General features: G+C 39.0%; 1 protein-coding gene and 1 pseudogene across 1 annotated transcript; one reads left to right on the top strand and one right to left on the bottom strand.

Annotated features, from left to right (window-relative positions):
• The first annotated feature begins 6,538 nt into the window (after positions 1-6,538).
• Positions 6,539-16,382, top strand: LOC122077975 (annotated as a pseudogene).
• A 3,403-nt stretch (positions 16,383-19,785) lies between these two features.
• LOC122079243 lies at positions 19,786-21,326 on the bottom strand. Its single transcript, XM_042645530.1, has 2 exons — positions 20,596-21,326; positions 19,786-20,436 (listed from the first exon to the last, which is right to left on the bottom strand). Exons 1-2 carry the CDS (start codon positions 21,077-21,079, stop codon positions 20,069-20,071), a joined length of 852 nt encoding a protein of 283 aa, XP_042501464.1. The 5' UTR covers positions 21,080-21,326; the 3' UTR covers positions 19,786-20,068.
• Positions 21,327-22,070: the final 744 nt, after the last annotated feature.

Below are 22,070 nucleotides of genomic sequence, written 5' to 3'. Positions count from 1 at the left end.
ACTGCACTACACTATTAGACTTAAAGGTTTAGAGTTACACTTTTTTTTTTTTAAACATATTACCATAAAAAAGAAAAGGAAAAAAAATTAAAAATAAAGTACATGTGTGGACCAAATTGTATTTTTAGGTTTTGTTTGTGGGAATTTTTTTTTTCAACAGAACATGGGTTCAAAGACTCAAAGGTAACCAAACAATTTTACACTCAGAATCAATGGCCAGAATCAGGGTAACCAAACAGTTTTCACTTAGAATCAAGTGACAGAATCAGGGTAACCAAACAGTTTTCCATTTAGAATCAAGTGATAGAATCAGGGTAACCAAACAGTTTTTTTACCGAGTTGAAATGATTCCAAAGAAACTCATTCATATGAGTTAGATCCAGAACCCATAATCCCTGGGATCTGATCCGATGGATAATTCGAACCAAACGCCCCCTAAGTCTTTCATTTGGATCACAGCCAGCAACTAGAGTGTGATGCAATGGCTAACTTAATGTGTTCAACCTGGTCAGGTTCAATGGGGAATCAAGAGTTTCCAAGATTAGCTCATACACTCTATTTTTTATTTTCTTTTCTTTGCTCAATGGGAGATCTAAAGCAGAGAGGGAAAACCATGATTTCAATTTCTTCTCCTGAAACAACTACACTCTTTCATCATATATTACTAAAGGAAATAAAAATAGCTTCTTTCTTAGTTTGTTTTGGAGAATCAAGAGTTTCCAAGATTAGCTCATGCACTCTATTTTTTTATTTTCTTTTCTTTGCTCATTGGGAGATCTAAAGCAGAGAGTGAAAACCATGATTTCAAATTTCTTCTCCTAAAACACAGTCACCACAGATCTATTCTCCACACATATTTCTTTGAAAACAATTTAGAATTCTCAGAGCAATGGCTCCAATGGCAGAATATACACATATGCACAAACCCATCTTCTTTGCCAAAAAACCGCAGTCAGGTTATCAAACTCAAGAAAGGGGAGCCATAGCTGCAACAGCCAACCCATTCTATTCCCAAACAGAGATTTTCAACCCTTTTGAATCAACTAAGATCTTTCTCAGTCTGTCACATAGCTGAGAAAATCACAAACATAGAGTAACGTTATACCACACAAACTTACTAATGGGTTTTATGTTGTGGCCAAGCACAAGGGCTATGACATTAGCGTAGCACCAAGGGCAGAGCAGTCGAAAGCTCTGCAGAAAGGGCACAGTAGCGACGAAGCAGAAAAGGCACAGCAAAGGACGACGGAACACCAAAACCACAACGATAAAGAAGGGGCTTCGAGATGAAGAAAGAGCTTTGTTTAGCATTTTAGGGCTTAAAGCTTATTTCGAGTGAGAAGGGTAATTTCGGTATGAATTGTAATGTTTGAAGGATGAGGTCATCACTTAATAGGGCTATCTAACGGAAGGGTACGATTGAGAGAATCTTCAAACCATAGGGGAGGGGATTAGCATTTATGAAAATACGTGGGGGGAAACTGCTCTTAGGCCATAGTCTAGGGGAGGGGAATGTAATTTTCTCTTATTTTTTATTCAGTAGTAGATCGATATAAATTGGTACAGTCAATTCGTATTGGTATCAGCATTGATTTCACCAACAATCGATATTGGTCCAATATTGTGAACTCTGGCCCTTGCAGGGCCATGAGATATGGGTGTGTCAATCAGTTGGTCCATGTTGGTTTTGGTCAGGCTTAATCGCTCTTCCCCACTTTAGAACCTCGCACTGACTGTCTTCTTGAAGTAATCAGTCTTATAAACTAGGCATGGCCCCATTACCTATCCGTTGGTTGCTCAGATGGTTAGAGAGAATTGGGGATTGTGTGGATAGGAGCACGGTCTCAGGTTCGATTCCTCATCTGTGCAGCTGCGACTTAAGTGGAGACCGTGGCAATGGGTTGCTATGCTGATCTCCCCAAGGATTGGTCGAGGTGCACGTAAGCTAGCCCGAACGCCTTGGCTAACAAAAAAAAGAAGGCATGACCCCATTTATAACCGGTAAGTCTAATATCAGCCCATAATCGGGATCGCACTAAATAGGCTATAAATGGGCTAAGATTGCCCATATATGGGCTTATGCTAAACGATCTACAATCGTGCTATGCAAGTGTGATCATGATCATGCCAATCAAGCCATAATATGAAATTCATTAATCGCCACACTATTAATGCAATATAATATCAATGTTAGAAGATGCACAACACTGGACCATTAATTTCTTCTATAATGTTGTACATATTATCACCAAATTATGGTATCAACAAGGTGGAATATTATCCATTGGAATGAAAGGAAGCTAATATACATAAGGTAGAGGTTTTGTGCATGATTGTGCATGGACAATGTACACAACCATCGGATGGGGGACTGAGAGGGTGTGGGGTCCATTGTAGACACTGTGCACAAGACCTTTTACCATATACATATACCAACTTTTTTCTTCATACAATCTATTATAGCAAGAACTTTGTAGGTCACGAAATAAATCACTCAAAATATTGGTGTGGATAAGCTTTATATACTTATAGTTGCTAAAAAAGGCAAGTAAACCATAACATAGAATGATTACGAAGCGAACATTCTTTGAGATTCTATAGATATTATTATTATTATATTTTTTTTTTGGGTGCAATAATCCCTTCATTCAAAATGATGAGGCAAAAAAACCATTATAGAATTCCACAAATCTTTTAGAAAGGAAGATTCCCAAAACCCTCGTCAGGGAAAGGATAACGCCCATTTTGAGACACAATGGGCATCGCATTCTCGGTTCTATTGACATTTACAAAACTATAGAAAGAAAATGATGCTTTTAAAAGCAAGATGTCCTGAACAATGGAACAGATACTAGAAGGAGGGGGGGGCAGGAGAGGGAGAAAGGCACTTAATAAGAACCTGATAGTTTGAGAAAAGACAACATTCGAGATACTAATCTGGATAGCCGAGGAGGGACCAAGTGAGTATCCAACGCTTCACCTACCACAGTCAGCATCAGAACAAAGTGATCCAAAGAAATCAACCACACTTGCTTCATTGGATCAAGAATAATGCAACCAACACCCAAAGCTCTTGGTTGAGTGCCAGTTGTTGCATCGGAATAGATGAAGAACGTCCCTTCAGGGGGAGGTGGAGTATCCGAACCAATATCTTCCTGGTTCTTAGGAGGAGATAGACCCTCGATGAGCGACATAACCTCATTAACATTCCTATTAACCGAATCCACCCAGGATCGAAAACGAGGGATAGAGGTTCTAAAGTACCTAGTATTCCGCAGCTTCCAAATTTCCCACAAGGTTATAGCATGAGCAGCAAAGAATAAATTATGGTCCTTTTTTTGAAGATTCTGGCACTCTTCCCCACTCCAAGACCCAATCAGAAAGTAGGAGATTTGGGTCACAATCAACCCTCAAAGAGACAACAAAGGTGTGTTGGGCCAATGGACAGTATAAGAGCGTACGCTCAACTGTTTCAACCTTAAGACCACATCCAAAACACATTTCCGAATCAACAACACATTGTTGCTTTAGGTTTGACATCACCTCAGTAGAGCACCTAAGTTGGCCCAAACACCTTGATTAACAGGAAAAAAAGAAAGAAGGCATGACCCCATTTATAACTAGAAAGTCTAATATCAGCCTATAATCGGGCTCGTACTAAACATTCTATAAATGGGCTAAGAATGCCCATATACGGACTTATGCTAAACGAGCTACAATCGTGCTATGCAAGTTTTATCATAATCATACCAACTGAGCCATAATATTAAATTCATTAATCGTCTAACTATTAATGCAATATAATATCAATGTTAGAAGAGGCACAACATTGAACTATTAATTTATTCTATAATGTTGTACATATTATCACCAAATTATGGTATCAACAAGGTGGAATATTATCCACTAAAATGAATGGAAGCTAATATGCATTGGGGATAGGTTTTGTGCATGATCGTGCATGGACCATGTACGCAACCATCGGATGAGGGGATTGAAGGGTGTGGGGTCCATTGTAAACACTTTGCACAAGACCTTTTACCATATACATATACCAAAAAATTTCTTCATACAATCTATTCTAGAAAGAACTTTGTAGATCACGAAATGAATCACTCAAAATATTGGTGTGGATAAGCTTTATATACTTATAGTTGCTAAAGAAGGCAAGTAAACCATAACATAGAATGATTATGAAGTGATCATTCTTTGAGATTCTATAGTTATTAAAAAAAATATATACATATATATATATATATATATATAAGATGATGAGGCAAAAAAACCATTACATAATTCCACAAATCCTCTAGAAAGAAAGATTCCCAAAACCCTCATTGGGGAAAGGATAATGCCCATTTTGAGACATAGTGGGCCATCCCATTCTCAATTCTACTGACATATACAAAATTGCAGAAAGAAAAGGATGCTTTTAAAAGCAAGATATCTTAAACAATGGAAGAGATACTAAAAGGAGCGGGGCGGGAGAGGGAGAAAGGCACTTAATAAGAACCTGACAGTCTAAGAATAAGACAACATTCGAGATACCGATCTAGATAGCCGAGGAGAGATCCAAGTGAGCAACCAAAGCTTCACCTACCATAGCCGGCATCAGAACAAAGTGATCCGAAGCAATTAGCCACACTTGCTTCATTGGATCAAGAATAACGCAACCAGCACCCAAAGCTCTTGGTCGAGCGCCAGTTGCCGCATTAGAATAGTTGAAGAACATCCCTTCAGGGGGAGGTGGAGTATCCGGACCAATAGCTTCCTGGGTCTTAGGAGGGGATAGACCCTCGATTAGTGACAGATCCTCGTTAACATTCCTATTAACCGAATCCATCCAGGATCAAAAAGGAGGGATAGAGGTTCTAAAGTACCTTGTATTCTGCAGCTTCCAAATTTCCCACAAGGTCATAGCAAGGTAGCAAAGAATAAATTGTGGTCCTTTTTTTAAGATTCTGTCACTCATCTCCACTTCAAGACCCAATCAAAAAGTAAGAGATTTGGGTCACAAGCAACCCTCAAAGAGAAAGCAGAGGTGAACTATGCCTACTCGGCCAGCGGACGGTATAAGAGCGCATGCTCAACTGTTTCAACCTCAAGACCACATCTAAAACACACTTCGAATCAACAACACATCGTTGCCTTAGGTTTGACATCACCCCAATAGCACCTAAGCAGGCCTTCCAGAAGAAAGATTTCACCTTGGGGAATCCTAGAGTTCCACACAATTTTCGACACCTATTTTGGTATAGATTTTTTTTTTTAGCTTATTTTGGATTTGTACGGAGAGCGATGAGCACCCAATCTGTATGCAGATTTAACAGGGAACATTTCATTTGGGTGGAGGCCCCAACATAGTTTGTCTGGAACCCCTTCAGAGCTAAGAGGGATTTGAAGGATACCCTCAATTTCTGCTGGAATAAAGAAAGCCCTAAACTTTAGTAAATCCCATTGGTGATGCTCATCAATAAGGTCTGAAACCCAATGGAAGGAACAATCTGTAGGTCTAGGGAGGTAAAGTTTGTAACATTCAAGAGATGGAATCAATGGATCCTCCCAAATCCGAATAGAGCGTCCATTCCCAACAATCCACAAAAGCCCACGCTGCAGAAGCTGTCTTCCATGCAAGATACTCCTCCAAGCCCAAGATGGCCTATGTCCTACTTGGGCAAGGGAAAATGATCCATTAGGAAAGTAAATACTCTTAATCAGTCTCGCCCATAAAGACCCAGAATTAGATACAAGCTGCCATCCCAATTTTGCAAACGACATTTGATTTTGAATATTTAGGTCTTTTAGCCCCAATCCACCCTCAAGCTTTGGAAGACAAAGGCAGTCCATCCAGACCCAATGGGTTTTTCTCTCAACCTTCTTTTGCCCCCAAAAGAAGTTACACTCAGCCTTGTTGACCTCGTCAAGAAGCCCCTGGGGAAGCTTGAAATGAGTCATGTGATAAGAAGGAATGGCCGCCATCACGAACTTGAGGAGAACTTCTTTCCTTGTTGGAGATAGCAATTTTCTCTTCTGTCAAGCAATCTTGCTGATGGTTCTATCTTTTATGCTCTGGAAAGCAGCTTTCTGGTTCTTCCCAATATGGGAAGAGAGTCCCATATAAATTCCATGTTGCACTAAACTTTCCACCCTAATAATCCTTTATGTGAATACGCCTTAGTCTGACGAGTGCATTTGGGCTAAAAGATGCTGAAAATTTTTGCCCATTTATAGCTTATCGTGATGCGTCACAATATAGATATTAGGAAAATTTACATCCACCACCCCTCGTGTTTGCCTTTATTACGTTATCCCCTCAAGTTTCATTTATTACATTTAAACCCACAAATCTAACACAGTGAGAATCTTTTAAGGGTCAGTATGTTAAGTGGAGCTATATTTTATTTAATACCCACAATACCCTTCTCTATTGTCTATTTGTCTTCAACCTTCCAACCAAAAAAAAAAAAAAAAAAAAATTAAACAAGGGGCAGGCTCTAGCCCCCTGCCCACTTCTTCTCCGTCTCCATTCCCGATCTATATGCACACGGCTGGTGAGTCTTCATTTAAGAGTGTTGAGCCGCTGCCTCCTCCGTCTTCTTCGTCTCCGTTCCCAATCGATTACGGTGACGGTTTATCTAAGGGTATTGAACCCCCACCCCATTCTTAAATGATCAGAACCGGTTGAGTTTAATTATTCAGACACGAGTGTTGAGCAGCTTAAGAGTAAGAGATAAAGAGACCTACGGCTTTGGTCCAGCGAGCAGCAACAAAGGCGGTGACGAAGAGAATAATGGTTTTCACAGGACCCTTCTTGAACCCATGCCATTTCGTCTATGAGAAGTGCTTATAAGCTTCAGGGATGATTGACAAAACGCTCATCCATATCTTTTTATCGTTCTCTCCCATGACCTCCACTCGAAGTAGTTCGGGTTCGAACTAATTTCCAATTCGGAATCTCCGATGAGAATATAAGACAAAGTTTGTTGTGATCCACCGGAGCTCCTCTGTTACAGATCTTCTTTCCCTGTTCCCAAGGTGGAGCTTTGTTATATAACTCCATCATAATAATAGAAATATGTTCATAAATGTCTTCTGGTTGGCCATGAACAGGTACCTTGGTATTACCAGGTAAATCTACCATTGTTAAATCACGTACACCTTTCTTGTTCACAAACAGTGTAAGAGAGGTATGAGAGATGCCCTTACCAGAGCCAGCAATCTCATCTATTGCGGAACTAATAGCTTATGAAATGTGGGTTTCATCAATAGGAAGTATCTTTCCATGGAACTCCAAATGAAGCTCTGGTTCAGGGTCTGAATGGTTCTGTAAGCGCATGATGAGAGGGACCCTGGTGCCGATGCCTTGACCACGATGTAGGCTGATACCAGCAAGGGACTATGCAAAGAATTTCAAGGATACCATAAGGAACAAGAAGAAGAAGAAGTAATTTCATACATACCAAAAGGAAGAAGAAGAGATACCGCCGTGCTAAGCGAAAAGAATTCAGGGGTTTTAAGATAACATGTGGGAAATGGTAATATTGGTATTTAACGTTGGTTGTTTTGGTACAAGTATGTAAAAAGATATTTAAGTTTTTTTCATTATAAAATTAACAAGTCAAGTTAGATTTATGAATTTAAATATAATAAACGAAATTCGAGAAGAATAACATAATAAAAGCAAACGCTAAAGGAGGTGGATGTAAACTTTCGTAGATATTGACTGAAAGTTGCTTGTAGATGGACGAGTAAATAGGTTTGAGACTCGAAGAACAATATGAGGACAAAGATCGGGAAATGGGGTAGTGTCTAATAATTATACATTTTCGTGCTTTAATTACTCTTTTTTTTTTTTTCTGGACTACTCTTCCATATCCAACCTCCTATTTTTAAGCCAAAAAAACCCAGCCTCCTTTATTTTTTCCGAAATTGTGTCTGGTCAGTAGAAAGTACATGGTTTTTTTGGGTTTTTCCTACTTGCACTTTCAACTTTCAATACATCCACAGTCCTCTCTCTCTCTCTCTCTCTCTCTCTCCATAGCATACAGAGTGATACAGGTGTTTGGAGCTATGCTCCATGATAGAAAAGGATCACATGGAAGAAGCAACGCAAGCCTCAACCCACATTTCTTGTAATGAGAGGCTACCGTTTACTGGATAAACAATGAAGTGAACCAGACAAGCTTACTGCGCTGTCCATTGCACCCTCTTCCCAAACCCACGGCCAATCATCACGTCTCAACCACCATTTACTATTATTTTCTTTCTTCTTTCTTTTTTTCCCTTCTTCGTCTTTGATAAGAAGGGTGGAAAGTAGCCATGTAATCCTCTTGCTTGTTGATATACTGCATCACTTCTTTCCCTGAGCTGAATTAGCAGAAAAGTAAGTTAAAAAGGAACCAAAGTCTTTCATTTTGGTCTTATTATTCTCTGGTGTCAATATGGGTTTGTAGCCATTTTTCTGTTTTGCATTTTTGTATGCAACATTTGAGCAGGAAATGAGGAAGCATGGCTGGCGGCTTCCCTACCACCCTCTTCAGGTATCTGTTTATTTCGTTTTTTATTTTTATATATTGCCTTTTAGTTTACAATTGTACATTTTTTTTCCATCTCCTGCCTTATTCCATTTGGGACAATACTCATTCCTCCCTCAATCTGTAGGTGGTTGCTGTGGCTGTATTTCTGGCACTGGGATTCGCGTTTTATGTTTTCTTCGTTCCATTCGTAGGGAGGAAGGTGTTTCAGTACGTTGTGACAGGGCTTTACACTGCCACAGTAAGCCATTTCACATGCTTTTGGGTTTTGCGTGATTTGCTTTTGATTGGTTGGTGTTTGAATCAACGAACTGGGCCTAATTGTATGACGTTTGTGTGTTTTCCGAAATGGAATTTATGTTCTCTTATGAACTCTTGTGACTTTTTTGTGTTTTCTGGCTGATCCTTTCTAGGTTTGTTGACCTCGGGACTTTATGGGTAATTGTGCTTGTTTTTGTTTGCCTCTTATGCTGTATCTTTGAGAGTCACCAATGCCAATAATGTCCCAGAATCTGGCAATGGGTGTGTATCAGTTGGGAAATTAGTCTTCTGTAGCTCATTTGTGTCAAGCCACAATTTTTATTTATCTCTAGTGAGTTGTGAGTGTTGAATCCTACTCCTGTGGCATGTCGTGTTAAACGTTGGGATGCCTTGCTCAAATATTCCTAGTAATTGGGATGACAGTGCCACAGGCCAAAGGATTAGTTATATCCTTGCATTTTAGTTGCCCTTTATTGTGTTTTGAACTTCGTGACTGGTTTTTGAAACTCTCGATTCTTTTAGAAGAACATCTGTATTAAAGTTGTATGGAGCTCTATTCCATACTTCAACATGCACAGGTACTAATTACTCCTCTCTTTAGGTCGCTCAAGGCTCCAGCTATTGAATGAACCGAAACTCATGGCAAAGGATCAATCTGAAGTTTAGCTATAATGTTGGTTTTGAAACTAAAATCAAGTAGTCAGCATTTTCAATTTACTGTGTTACAAATATTTTCTTCTTTCAGTAGCAGTGCATCGCAAATTTTGTATGTAATGCATATCATAGTAGGACATGTTGGGTATGACATTTACATCTGCCTAACTTAATAAGCAAATTGGCATAATGTTTAATTTTCTCTTGTAGTTTTGCAACTGGCTTCTCCTAGTCTTCTATATAAATTGGTAGTATAAATTCAGTTTGATGGGGAACATCTTGGATTTTCATCTCCTAGCAGTTGCATAAATTTGGTGTTCATAACTGCCACTAATTGCTTTCTGTGAAGTTTGAGGAAGGCTAATGCATATTCTCATTGTCTATAGGAAATGTGTGATTTATTACTTATTATTATCACTGGGTTTGGTTTCTTCTTCTATGTTATGGATGGCAAAGAGGTTCCCTTAGTGAGATGGGCTCCAGTTGAACAATGGATGGAAATGTAGGTGACAAATTTAAATGTTATGAGCATAGTCAAACTTTGCTTTGTTGAGCAAACATAGTGAAAGATGGCCTAATGTGTTATTCTTTCTTGCATTCAGAATTTGTTTTGGGGGCGATTGATATGGAATTTGTAACAAATTTAATTTGTATACTTTTTTCAAAAAGAAATTTTAAATTTACTCAAGGCATTTCTCTAGTAGTTATATATTTATCATGTGTTTGCAGCAGTTGGGAGTTGAGACGGTTTGCCCGTTATGCATATAAGTTTCCATTAGTCACGTATGAGCATGGGTTCTAAAAAACTGAACGGAATGGTCAGTATCGACCAGATCAAAACGGTATCGGCCATTACCGGTCCCAATCCTGACCTTTAAGATCCTGTTCCACATGTATTGTTCAAGGATAAAATCGTAATAAAAACTAATTAAAAAAAAAAAAAAGGTAGATATGTCCAACACGGTCCTATCTAGTCTGTTCCAGAACGGTATCAGAATGGGATCGGCCTTGACTGTCCTTGTGACTGTTCCCGAGTTTGAACCTTGCATATGAGAGATTTCTCCATTTTTCTGTCGGAAAAATCTTGAACCAATGAGATTTCTGGTTTGTTAATGTTTGGCCTTGTTTCACCAAAAAAAGGAAAATGTTTGGCTTTAGTAGTCGCTTAGAAAGCCAATGTAATTGGACTCATAAACCCGCTTGTGGTCTGCTTGTTTGACAGGGGATCTATTTTCTGCTTTCCAGTTCAGGTTTTCCTTTCAACTGGGAATTTTGGAATTGGCAGCCAAGTTGGGTACCCAAATGTTTTCACATGTTCAACAGATCGTTCTATATTAATGTTGATGTTCAATAAACTAACTTCATTGATGCCCCCAGTCCCCACCAAGAAAAAATGGCTGTCCGCCCACAAGCCAGAAGAGAAAGGTCCTTTCCTGATGGGGCAGGGCATTCTTGGAATAATTTGAAATTTCAGAATCAGAATTGTCATGGGAAGTGTGCAGTACATGATGAGATACAAAGCTGAAAGGGACATGGGAACTGATTCATTGATGGTCCAAAGGGTGTAACCGGTGCATGAGGGTCATAATGTACATAGTCTTACCCCCACTTCGCAGAGAGGCTATTTCCCGGATTCATGGATGGCCCAGAAAGTCCCCTATTCAGTGAACAATCTATCTGCCCTGTGTTGCATGTTGTTGGCCATCTGCATTATGTTTATTGGTAATTGTTTACTCTTCAAATTTTTTGTATAATCTGAATGAGTTTCAGTCACCACCCTCTTCCTTTCTTTCATTCTCATTGATGTTACATTTTTTTTCCCCAGATTACATGTCTTTGGTCTGTACATTTGGTGTGTGGCAGCTGATCCTGCAGACCCTGGAGTCTTCAGGTCCAAGGAAATATGTTCACAGTGCACACAGTGGAAAGCGCAATCAGCACAAGAATCTAAACTAGGAGGAGAATCAACTTCTTTGATACAAAGCTAATACTGGAATGATTGGAGTGAAGACCATGGATGAGGTTGTGATGGGCATGGATTCCACTAGGGAGGATACCACTGGTGAAACTGAAAAGAATGCGTCCTTCTCATTGGCAGTCTTGTTGGATGGTTTTATTGGGATTCTGGACATGTGCTTTTATGTGTAAATGTGTAATTCCTGCAATTGACAAGAACAATTTTCTGAGTGGCAAACGAGCGAAGATGGCATTTTATTTTGGAGTTTGTGTGAGGTAGAGGTATGCTGAAGCATTGGCACCCACAATGATTCGTATATTCTTTTAATGATTTTAACTGTAGCTACACTATATGAGGGAATCTGAGGACCATTTCCTGTAGATGTTAGGTTTGTCGATTGATTCTCCGTATTTGTACAATGTAGGTTTCAAATTCATCATGTTATGCATACCATAAAGTAGATATTCTACAAGATCAACTAAACCACTTTACTGTTTCTATTTGTTCCAAGGAGCTGATATTTTGGAGGATCTATCTTGTCAATCTTTAATACTCACTGGATGTATCCCTCTTTATCTGTCCTGTGAGGCTTAACTGCTCATACTGTTTGTTGTCACTGTCCTAAAGGTTGCCTTAAACTTGGACCTTGTATGCAAGGTTTTAAGTATTCGCCGACACTTGCTGGTATTTACCAATACATATTGTATCATTACGCTACCAATACAATACTGATCCAATATGATACTTATTAAAAAATGTATCGCATTGTATCAGTTGATATGACCCGATAGGGGTTGATACACTAGTCAATACACTCGATAATTGCATTATGAATACATTGTTTCATTTTTTCTGGTAACAGTGTTACTTTTAGTTTCAAGTTGGAAAATTTGTAATTGCTTGAACAATCCTGTATCCATCAGTTAGGGGAAGAAAAGATAACTGCTTTGTTTCCATATGTTTTGTTCCTGAAACCGATAAATTAAAGGAGAAGAAAAAAGTGTTGTCTGAAATATGATATTTCAGCTTAATTGGAGATAAATGTGTTCATAAGCCCATCCAGCTGGGTGGGTGAGAAAGAATCCTGTGCCAATTTAGTTGAGCTTACTGGCTCTAAAATGACTTTCTAAATTGGTTCTGTCATTACATCGTGGATTTGTTATTGGATGTATTCTGATTTGGTTGAGCTGTGCCACAGGTTTTCAAGTACAGCAAGCACTGTAGAATTTGTGGCAAGTGCGTTGATCGCTTTGATCATCACTGCAGCGTATACAGACTTATGATTTGCTGGGAATTCTCCTAGACCTTGGAAAGATCTCTATTGACTTCTTCATCGTTGGTTTTGTAGTGTCTAGGCTGAAAGAATTACTGACAGTTTTTGACTCTCATGATTACTGCCCTTTCTTGGTAAGCATGGTCCTCTGTCTTTTTGCCTTGGAATAAATGCCAGACCTGAATCCTATGAACTGCCTTTGTGCCTTCTTTGATCCTTCGGGTGCATTCAACACCTGTTCTTTTCACAACCTTGGTATTTGGTCTCCCCCCTGCTTCACAGCCAATCCCATTTCCAACTCTCTTTGGCCTTTAAGAGACCATCTCACCACAAAGTAACATGCCACATCTCACCTGAATCAAAGAGTAAGCAATTTCCTTTTAATTATTTTTTCATTCTGGTTGACTATTGACAGGTATATACATTGTGCACCTTGGACTTGAGATTGCAGCTTATCCTACAATGGTTGATAGGAATAGTTGTGATGATCTGTTGTTTTCTTGAGCACAAGAGATTCTCTGTGGAGATCACCGCCAAGTTGGGGATCAGTTTCTCTTTGCTTCCCTTTCTTGTTGTGGTGGTGAGTTTGATTATTTTCGGCCCATTCTTTTTTTTTTTTTTTAATTTGATGATATTTTGTTTTAAATCAGTTCATTTAATCAAAGAACCCCAATTTTTAAATTGTCTTATTGTATGACTGATGGATGTAATCTTGCATTAAACAGGCTTTATGCACCATTTTGGCTATGATTGTCGCTCTGCCACTTGCTCAGTTTGTCTTCTTTCATGTTCTCCGCATTAATAAGGTTAGCTCAGGATCATGACTTAGTTTCTGTTGTAAGATTGGTATATTGTCACCCCAAGGACGATGCACTTTACTCCATGATGTAAAGTTGGTCGTCCAGCTCCTGTCCAGGTGCCAGCTTCTCCCACTCCCCTCGCTTTCCAATCATGTTTCTAGCCTCCAATGATGTGCTTCAAGCATGTATGTATGCACTTTTTGTCACAGGGAATCTGCACCTATGATTATATCGTTCCTTGAGGGAGCAAGATCAACAAGGAATTGGAGGTCACAAGAGCCCAAAATGTCTCATGCTAGCTCCCTTAGGGCTAAGCGGTGCAAGCTTTTTCAATACTTTTCTCCATGGTGCATGATGTACTCCACCATGCCTCTTTCTTGAAGATCAGGTAGACTCCAAATCGCTTTTCTTGTGGGAACTTCAGTGCACATTTAAAGCAATAATAACACACAGAGAAAAGTTCTCTGAGCCTCCAAGGCAGGGTACACTAGCACTTCTATTTCTATCTCTCTCCTCCTCACATGAAATGACCTCTTTGTCCTCCAATGTTTGATACTATTTTGTCACATCTCATTGGTGCGCTCCTTTTTGCCACAGGAAACCCTCTCCCTAACCCATATATTGAAGGAGTCGTTAAAATCTCAGCTCTGGATACCCAGACCATTGTACTGAACTTGGGCCCTTGTAACTTGAGAGCGGATCACATTCACGTACCTGGTCCGTAGATTTGGAATCAATTCTTTCTCTCTTCATTTAATAGATTCTAAATCCACGGACCAGGGATGTACGAGAACATTCTCGTATGTGAACGTGATCCGTTCACCTTATAACTTGCCCTGTGTGCAATTGTTAGACTTAGATCAGAACCTAGTGATGAGCTGGACCCCATCTAAGAGTTTGGATGTAAGAAAGTTCGGCATAAATGAATGGTCTGAACATCTTTTTAATCATTAATTTTGATGGTAAAAAACATTCAAATATGGTTTTAAAATAGTTTGAAGGGGTTACACATGGCAAGGAGTCGAAAACCACTTCATTGAATAAAGTGATCACTTTGAACTGATGTAGCATTCTGTAATGTTCTAGTCTTAACTAAATAGATGGGGTTGAAAAAAAAAAAGAACAGATCCAGTTCCTTCTTGGATTCCTTCACTTGCACCATCCTTATGCACTTCACTCACAGCCTTCCTTACTTGTAGCCCCTCTCACCCCTCGATTCAATAACTCAGTCTATCCTTGCTTAATCCACATCCTTGCTTAGTCCACTATTTTCCTTCCTCCTATTTACCTTACACTCACTAATTATTATTATTATATAAACACTAGACCTGTTCTAGAAACAGAAGGGTCTAGCTTGATATGCTCCTCACTTGATTCAATTCAATTGCTTGAGTTTGTCCTTCACTTGCTTAGGACTGGCCATTGAATATTCCTTTCCTCTGTCCCTTGCTTTACATCTACAACTCAAGCACTAACCTCCTATTTCCCATGCTTGCTTGAAAAGCAGGGAATAGAGTAGTTGATTCAATAGACTCGGCCCAAAACCTTATGGTACTTATCTTCACTTGCTGAGCCCAGCCACAGTAATGGTTGAATCAATTGAGTATTCAACTTTTTACAATCGTCTAGGGAACTGAGTTTAAATGTATACATAGAGAAAGCTGTGTGCAATGAAAAAATGCTAGCACAGTTTGGGGATGGAATTATTATTATTTTTTTTCTTATTTCAACAAGGAAATTATCTACTTCATGGGACTGGTTCCAGGTTTGAATTCTGGCTAACCCATCATCATTTGGAAATTTTTTATAAAAAATAAATCCAATCCTTATTCAATATGATATTCCATTTTTCTACTCAGCTTTATTCATTTACATCACAATTCATTCTATTATGTTCGTACTGTCTCTTATTGCATATATTCTTTACGAGGATTCCTACTCACGTATAGCTCCTGAACCTTTGAAAGAGTGATGTGTAGCATGTGTTGGTGCCCAAGACATCTTTTGTGTCTGGTAGCCGCAGACATGAGATGTTTTGTTTACCTTCTGCTTGTCCTTTATTTATTTATTTTTTTACCTCTTTACATTTCCACTTTCTTCATGGGGAAAAGATTCTTAGGTGGAACATTATTGTTTTCTGATGCTCAGCTAAGGTTATTTGGTAAAAGTAGAAGTTTCTGTAAATGAAGTTTAAATCATTTTTTATTCCTTATCCACATTGGTTATGCATCTGTTTGTGTGTGTTGATGCTGCCATTTTTGTTTCTTCCAGTTTGATGATGTTCCTCCAGACACTGGCATGTATGTTGTTAGCTCATCAGGAAAGGGGGCTGATGAATCAATCAGGAAAAAGAATGTGGGGGCTGTAAAGGTCAGTACTTGGACATTGGCACGATTGAATCCAGAAGAAGTCTCAAAGGTTGCTGCACCGGCGAGGAAGAAGTCCAGAATCTTGCAGCCTGTGATGAGAAGAGAAACACCATTAGGTTTGGAACACATGGCAGCTTTGGCAGCAACAGTGGCCAGATGGTCCAAAGGCCTGAGAACCAGAGGCGATCTACCAGCAGACCTTCCTCTTGAACCACTCACAAAGATATCAGCCAAGGATGTGAACAGCAATGACAACGATCCAGTGGCAGAGACTTCCACCAGTTTAGCTCCTTTTACAGCTTGAGGCACGAAGTGTTTTTTGCACAAGTGAAGCTATGGCAGCCATGTCTGGGGTTATTGCTGGTTCTCCTGAGAGTAGTTTAGATTCACCAGATCACCATGCATTCCTGTAAGTAAGAGAGACCAGGCAATAGGTATAAGACTTTGACAAAACAATTATATTAATGGAAATACAATTACAAGTAGAAGAAGACTTACTTGTTCAATTAATCCTTTGAAACAGTAGCAGTAAAACATTCCACTTGAGTAGAGTTGTTTCGTATTTATAAATACTCTCCTTAAGGTATTTGAACACCCCGTATATTAATATGCAACTAGGTTGACTGTACTTGCCTAAGGTGCACTCCAATAAGCAATTCCCACAGGTATGTACGAAGATCATTCTCAAGTATTCCAAGAGAAACCGATAACAGAAAGGGAAAACAAAGAACAGAAGCACTCGCAGTAAATAGAGAAGAACTTAAAACTCTCACAATATATTAGTACCCAAAACATTCTGCTTGAGTAGAGTTGAGTCGTATTTATAAATACTCTCCTTAAGGTATTTGAACGCCCCATATATTAATATGCAATTGGGTTGATCGTACTTGCTTAAGGTGCACTCCAATAAGCAATTCTCACAGGTATGTTCGAAGGTAATTCTCAGGTATTCCAAGAGAAACCGATAACAGAAAGGGAAAACAGAGAACAGAAGCACTTGCAGTGCATAGAGAAGAACTTAAAACTCTCACAGTATATTAATACCCAAATACAGAAGATTTCTTGTATATATTGAATGTAGGTCTCTGTACGCGATTCAAAAGCACCCTAGGAACCCCCACACACACATGACAAGAGAGAGTGCCTCTCCAAAGGGCTTGCACCTTTAATAAACATTCCCATATATATGTCCAAGTTTTCTTTCATTACTAACCAATGTGCAACTAAACTTTGTGAGAAGTTTTACCTCATTACAACTCCACAAGTGCTAAAGATAAAATAGAAAAAGCAATTTTGGGAGGGAAAGTGAAATTTCAAAGAAGACCATTTGAAAAGACTAAAAAGTTAAATTTCAAAAGGACCATTTGAAAAGATATCATAGTTTTAAGCTTAAATTCCAACAATTCCTTATCTTCTCATCGGGAGCAGTAGAGGGACGAGGGCTCAGTGATGGCTATGAAGCATCGGTGGTGAAGACAGTGACCAGGTTCCCTCCAGAGTGGTCCATGGGACAGCAAACTGGAGTAATCCTCTCTTCAAGTCCAGGCATGAAGATAGAACAGTTAAATTAAAGGTATCATCTTCATCAAGTCAAATAAACAGCAGAAACCTTTGAAACTAATGAAATTAGGATGCCGTTTTTGGTCTTCCATTGTTTCGAAGGGCAGCTTGATATTCTTTTATTCATGATCAAAAGGTTCAATTTGTCTGGGAACAATAGACAATCCTCAGCTCTGCCTGCTGGAGATGACTATTGGNTCTACTTCATGGGACTGGTTCCAGGTTTGAATCCTGGCTAACCCATTATCATTTGGAAATTTTTTATAAAAAATAAATCCAATCCTTATTCAATATGATATTCCATTTTTCTACTCAACTTTATTCATTCACATTACAATTCATTCTATTATGTTCGTACTGTTTCTTATTGCTATATTCTTTACGAGGGTTCCTACTCACGTATAGCTCCTGAACCTTTGAAAGAGTGATGTGTAGCATGTGTTGGTGCCCAAGACATCTTTTGTGTCTGGTAGCCCCAGACATGAGATGTTTTGTTTACCTTCTGCTTGTCCTTTATTTATTTATTTTTTTCCTCTTTACATTTCCACTTTCTTCATGGGGAAAAGATTCTTAGGTGGAACATTATTGTTTTCTGATGCTCAGCTAAGGTTATTTGGTAAAAGTAGAAGTTTCTGTAAATGAAGTTTAAATCATTTTTTATTCCTTATCCACATTGGTTATGCATCTGTTTGTGTGTGTTGATGCTGCCATTTTTGTTTCTTCCAGTTTGATGATGTTCCTCCAGACACTGGCATGTATGTTGTTAGCTCATCAGGAAAGGGGGCAGATGAATCAATCAGGAAAAAGAATGTGGGGGCTGTAAAGATCAGTACTTGGACATTGGCATGATTGAATCCAGAAGAAGTCTCAAAGGTTGCTGCACCGGCGAGGAAGAAGCCCAGAATCTTGCAGCCTGTGATGAGAAGAGAAACACCATTAGGTTTGGAACAGATGGCAGCTTTGGCAGCAACAGTGGCCAGATGGTCCAAAGGCCTGAGAACCAGAGGCGATCTACCAGCAGACCTTTCTCTTGAACCACTCACAAAGATATCAGCCAAGGATGTGAACAGCAATGACAACGATCCAGTGGCAGAGACTTCCACCAGTTTAGCTCCTTTTACAGCTTGAGGCACAAAGTGTTTTTTGCACAAGTGAAGCTATGGCAGCCATGTCTGGGGTTATTGCTGGTTCTCCTGAGAGTAGTTTAGATTCACCAGATCACCGTGCATTCCTGTAAGTAAGAGAGACCAGGCAATAGGTATAAGACTTTGACAAAACAATTATATTAATGGAAATACAATTACAAGTAGAAGAAGACTTACTTGTTCAATTAATCCTTTGAAACAGTAGCAGTAAAACATTCCACTTGAGTAAAGTTGTTTCGTATTTATAAATACTCTCCTTAAGGTATTTGAACGCCCCATATATTAATATGCAACTAGGTTGACTGTACTTGCCTAAGGTGCACTCCAATAAGCAATTCCCATAGGTATGTACGAAGATAATTCTCAACTATTCCAAGAGAAACCGATAACATATATATGTCCAAGTTTTCTTTCATCACTAACCAATGTGCGACTAAACTTTGTGAGAAGTTTTACCTCATTACAACTCCACAAGTGCTAAAGACAAAATAGAAAAAGCAATTTTGGGAGGGAAAGTGAAATTTCAAAGAAGATCATTTGAAAAGACTAAAATGTTAAATTTCAAAAGGACCATTTGAAAAGATACCATAGTTTTAAACTTAAATTCCAACAATTCCTTATCTTCTCATCGGGAGCAGTAGAGGGACGAGGGCTCAGTGATGGCTATGAAGCATCGGTGGTGAAGACAGTGACCAGGTTCCCTTCAAAGTGGTCCATGGGACAGCAAACTGGAGTAATCCTCTCTTCAAGTCCAGGCATGAAGATAGAACAGTTAAATTGAAGGTATCATCTTCATCAAGTCAAATAAACAGCAGAAACCTTTGAAACTAACGAAATTAGGATGCCGTTTTTGGTCTTCCATTGTTTCGAAGGGCAGCTTTATATTCTTTTATTCATGATCAAAAGGTTCAATTTGTCTGGGAACAATAGACAATCCTCAGCTCTGCCTGCTGGAGATGACTATTGGTGGTTGACTTTGTCTCCTTTCATTGAGGAGAAAGGAGATGGCAGAGATTGGAATTCATAGAAAAATCTGTTGGGCTGCTTGAACTTAGTTGCAGTATTGGGTTCCTGTTCCTGCCATCAAGACTAAAAGAGAACTTTGATGTTGTACAAGTACCTAAGTCTCTCTTGGAGTGGGTTTCCGCATGGAATTACCCACACTGAAATGCAAAACTCTTATCAGTAATTCTGGATCTGGATGAATAAATACTAAATACAGAAATATCAGGTGTTTGAACTATTTCGTTATTTGATAATAATTGTGTCATAAATCTGGCATTGGCATTCTTGCACTTTCTACAGTATAGTAACTTACTCTTTTCGGTGGGTGTTTAGGCCCCTGGAATGTGTTTCATTACAAAGGATTTAAAACCATCCAAAGAAAAGAAACAAAAGCCTCTGATAATGAAAAAAATGAAACTGTTTACAGAGTATCCATCTACAAGAAGAAAGACTCAGTCGATACTAAACAGAAAAATGAGTCCATAACAAAGCTCTTCAGGGCAGTTCTTGCTAATTCTTCGAGTATGTTATACTGCTGCAGTCTTCTTCCCCCGGAATCACTTCATGGTAAACATTTCTGCTCTCAAGGTCCATATGAGAACTTGATTTGAGACTCTTGAATAGCATGCAGTTTGCAATGATGTCCAGGATAATGAAGAGGGAGTACAAATATGCAATGAAAATCCCCTCCAAGGGTGTGGAGGGACTGAGCCTATCAGAATGATTATACACTCTTATGATTCGGTACTGAAACAGAGCTTCCACAAAGGCCAGTCCTAGATTGATAGGGAGAGCCAGAGAAAGTGCGGTTGAGGCCCTTCCTCTGATCAGCATACATGCCTTGAGGATTGCTAGAAACCCACTGCAGTTCTCCATCCCTGCTACAACCAAGGATAGGTTGCAGACAATAAGAGTATTAGCAAGGATGACGGAGTAGAAGATGGCAGCAGCCACTGAGACGATAAGAAGGATATTGGGTGAAGAGAAGCCAAAAGCATCAAGGATATTAAAGGCAAGGAAGAGCAAAGAGAGGGTACCTGCGTTTGCTGAGAGGATAACAAAGGAGTTGCATATGTGGGTTATGAGGAGGGGAATATAAAGAAATAGGAAAGAAGAAAAGGAAGATTGAAGAGATAACTTGTTGTGTTGGTGGTGGTGGTGGTGGTGGAGAGCATCAATTACACAGGCTTTCGCTAGTAGGAGGAAGGAGAGGGTGAAAGGGATAGATAAAATTGTGGAAGAGAGGGTTTGAGATAACTTTAGATTGAGTAGTGAGATGAACTGTGATGAGGGTGGGAATCCAGCAACAGAAAAGAGTGATTGAAGACGAAGATAGATGACTGAAAGGAGAGGGAAGGGTGGTACAAGTGTTGATTGAGAGAGGAGAATTGAAACAGAGGCAGGGAATACAATAACTGCTGCTGTTGAGGTGAAGTAGTGGTAGTTCTTGAGGAAGGTGTAGACTGATCTCCTGATGATCTTTCCTGTTATCTCCATAGGAACTGATGGTCTCTCTTCCATTGAGATGGGAGATTGGGAATGGATTCTCTCAGAAGGGTACCTGCATATGAAAGAAGAGAAGCTATTTTCAATATTTCTCCTTTTCAATCTCTCTCTCTCTCTCCCCCAAGTGGAGGTCGTGGTGGGTTTTTAATATTTTTTGGGTGGGGCTTTGTGGTTGGTATGTTTAGTTGAATAGATTTGGCCAACAACTGAAGTAACACAACTGCATAACCGCTAAGGTCGAGTCGTTTGAATCAAGAGGGGAACTTGTATTGGTGATTATTTATTTTGAGGCTTATTAGTCAAAGAGAGTGAGAAGCATGGGAACCTAAATGAGCCTTTCCTTCCTTTTGCCATTATTGTAATGTATTAAATACTAACATAAAGTTTCTTGTAGTTGGTCTATCCACGGAAATTTTCATGCACCAAACTGCCTAATGTGTCACATCGAAGGATTTATGGATGATTTAGCAAATCCAACCGCTAAATGGTAAGAGTATGAGTTGTATGGTTTAGAATGGTCATGTGTCAATTTTTACTGACTGCCTAATCTATTTGGTTACAACGAAAATTAAAGGAAACGTAGTGATAATTTTTTTAAAAAACTACAAATGGAAACTTTGATAATCACAATCCAACATGATTGTATACATTATAGTGAATTTTTATAACTAACTATAGCATGATATGGAGTTAGTGATATAATCATGTGAGATAATGATTATATTTTTATCAAATTTAGTAATAATGTTTTTAAATGTAATTTTAATTTTACTTTTCAAATCCAATGAATTTAGATGCGAAGCAAAGTGAATTTTTATAACCGAAACTGGAAAGAAGTGGAGTTCATAATATAATCATGTTGGATAATGATTATCAAAGTTTCTTCTTTAGGTTTAAAATTTTTTCAGTTCCTTTACTTTTAATTTCCCTTACAACCAAATGGAACCTAGAATTTTTAGCCATTTGTTTGTCTTTTAAAGTATAACAAATCTTCTAGTCTTTATAC

The sequence above is a fragment of the Macadamia integrifolia genome, chromosome 5 (genome assembly GCF_013358625.1).
Source record: "Macadamia integrifolia cultivar HAES 741 chromosome 5, SCU_Mint_v3, whole genome shotgun sequence".
Lineage (NCBI taxonomy): Eukaryota > Viridiplantae > Streptophyta > Magnoliopsida > Proteales > Proteaceae > Macadamia > Macadamia integrifolia.
This window is presented reverse-complemented; position numbering and strand designations above follow the sequence as displayed.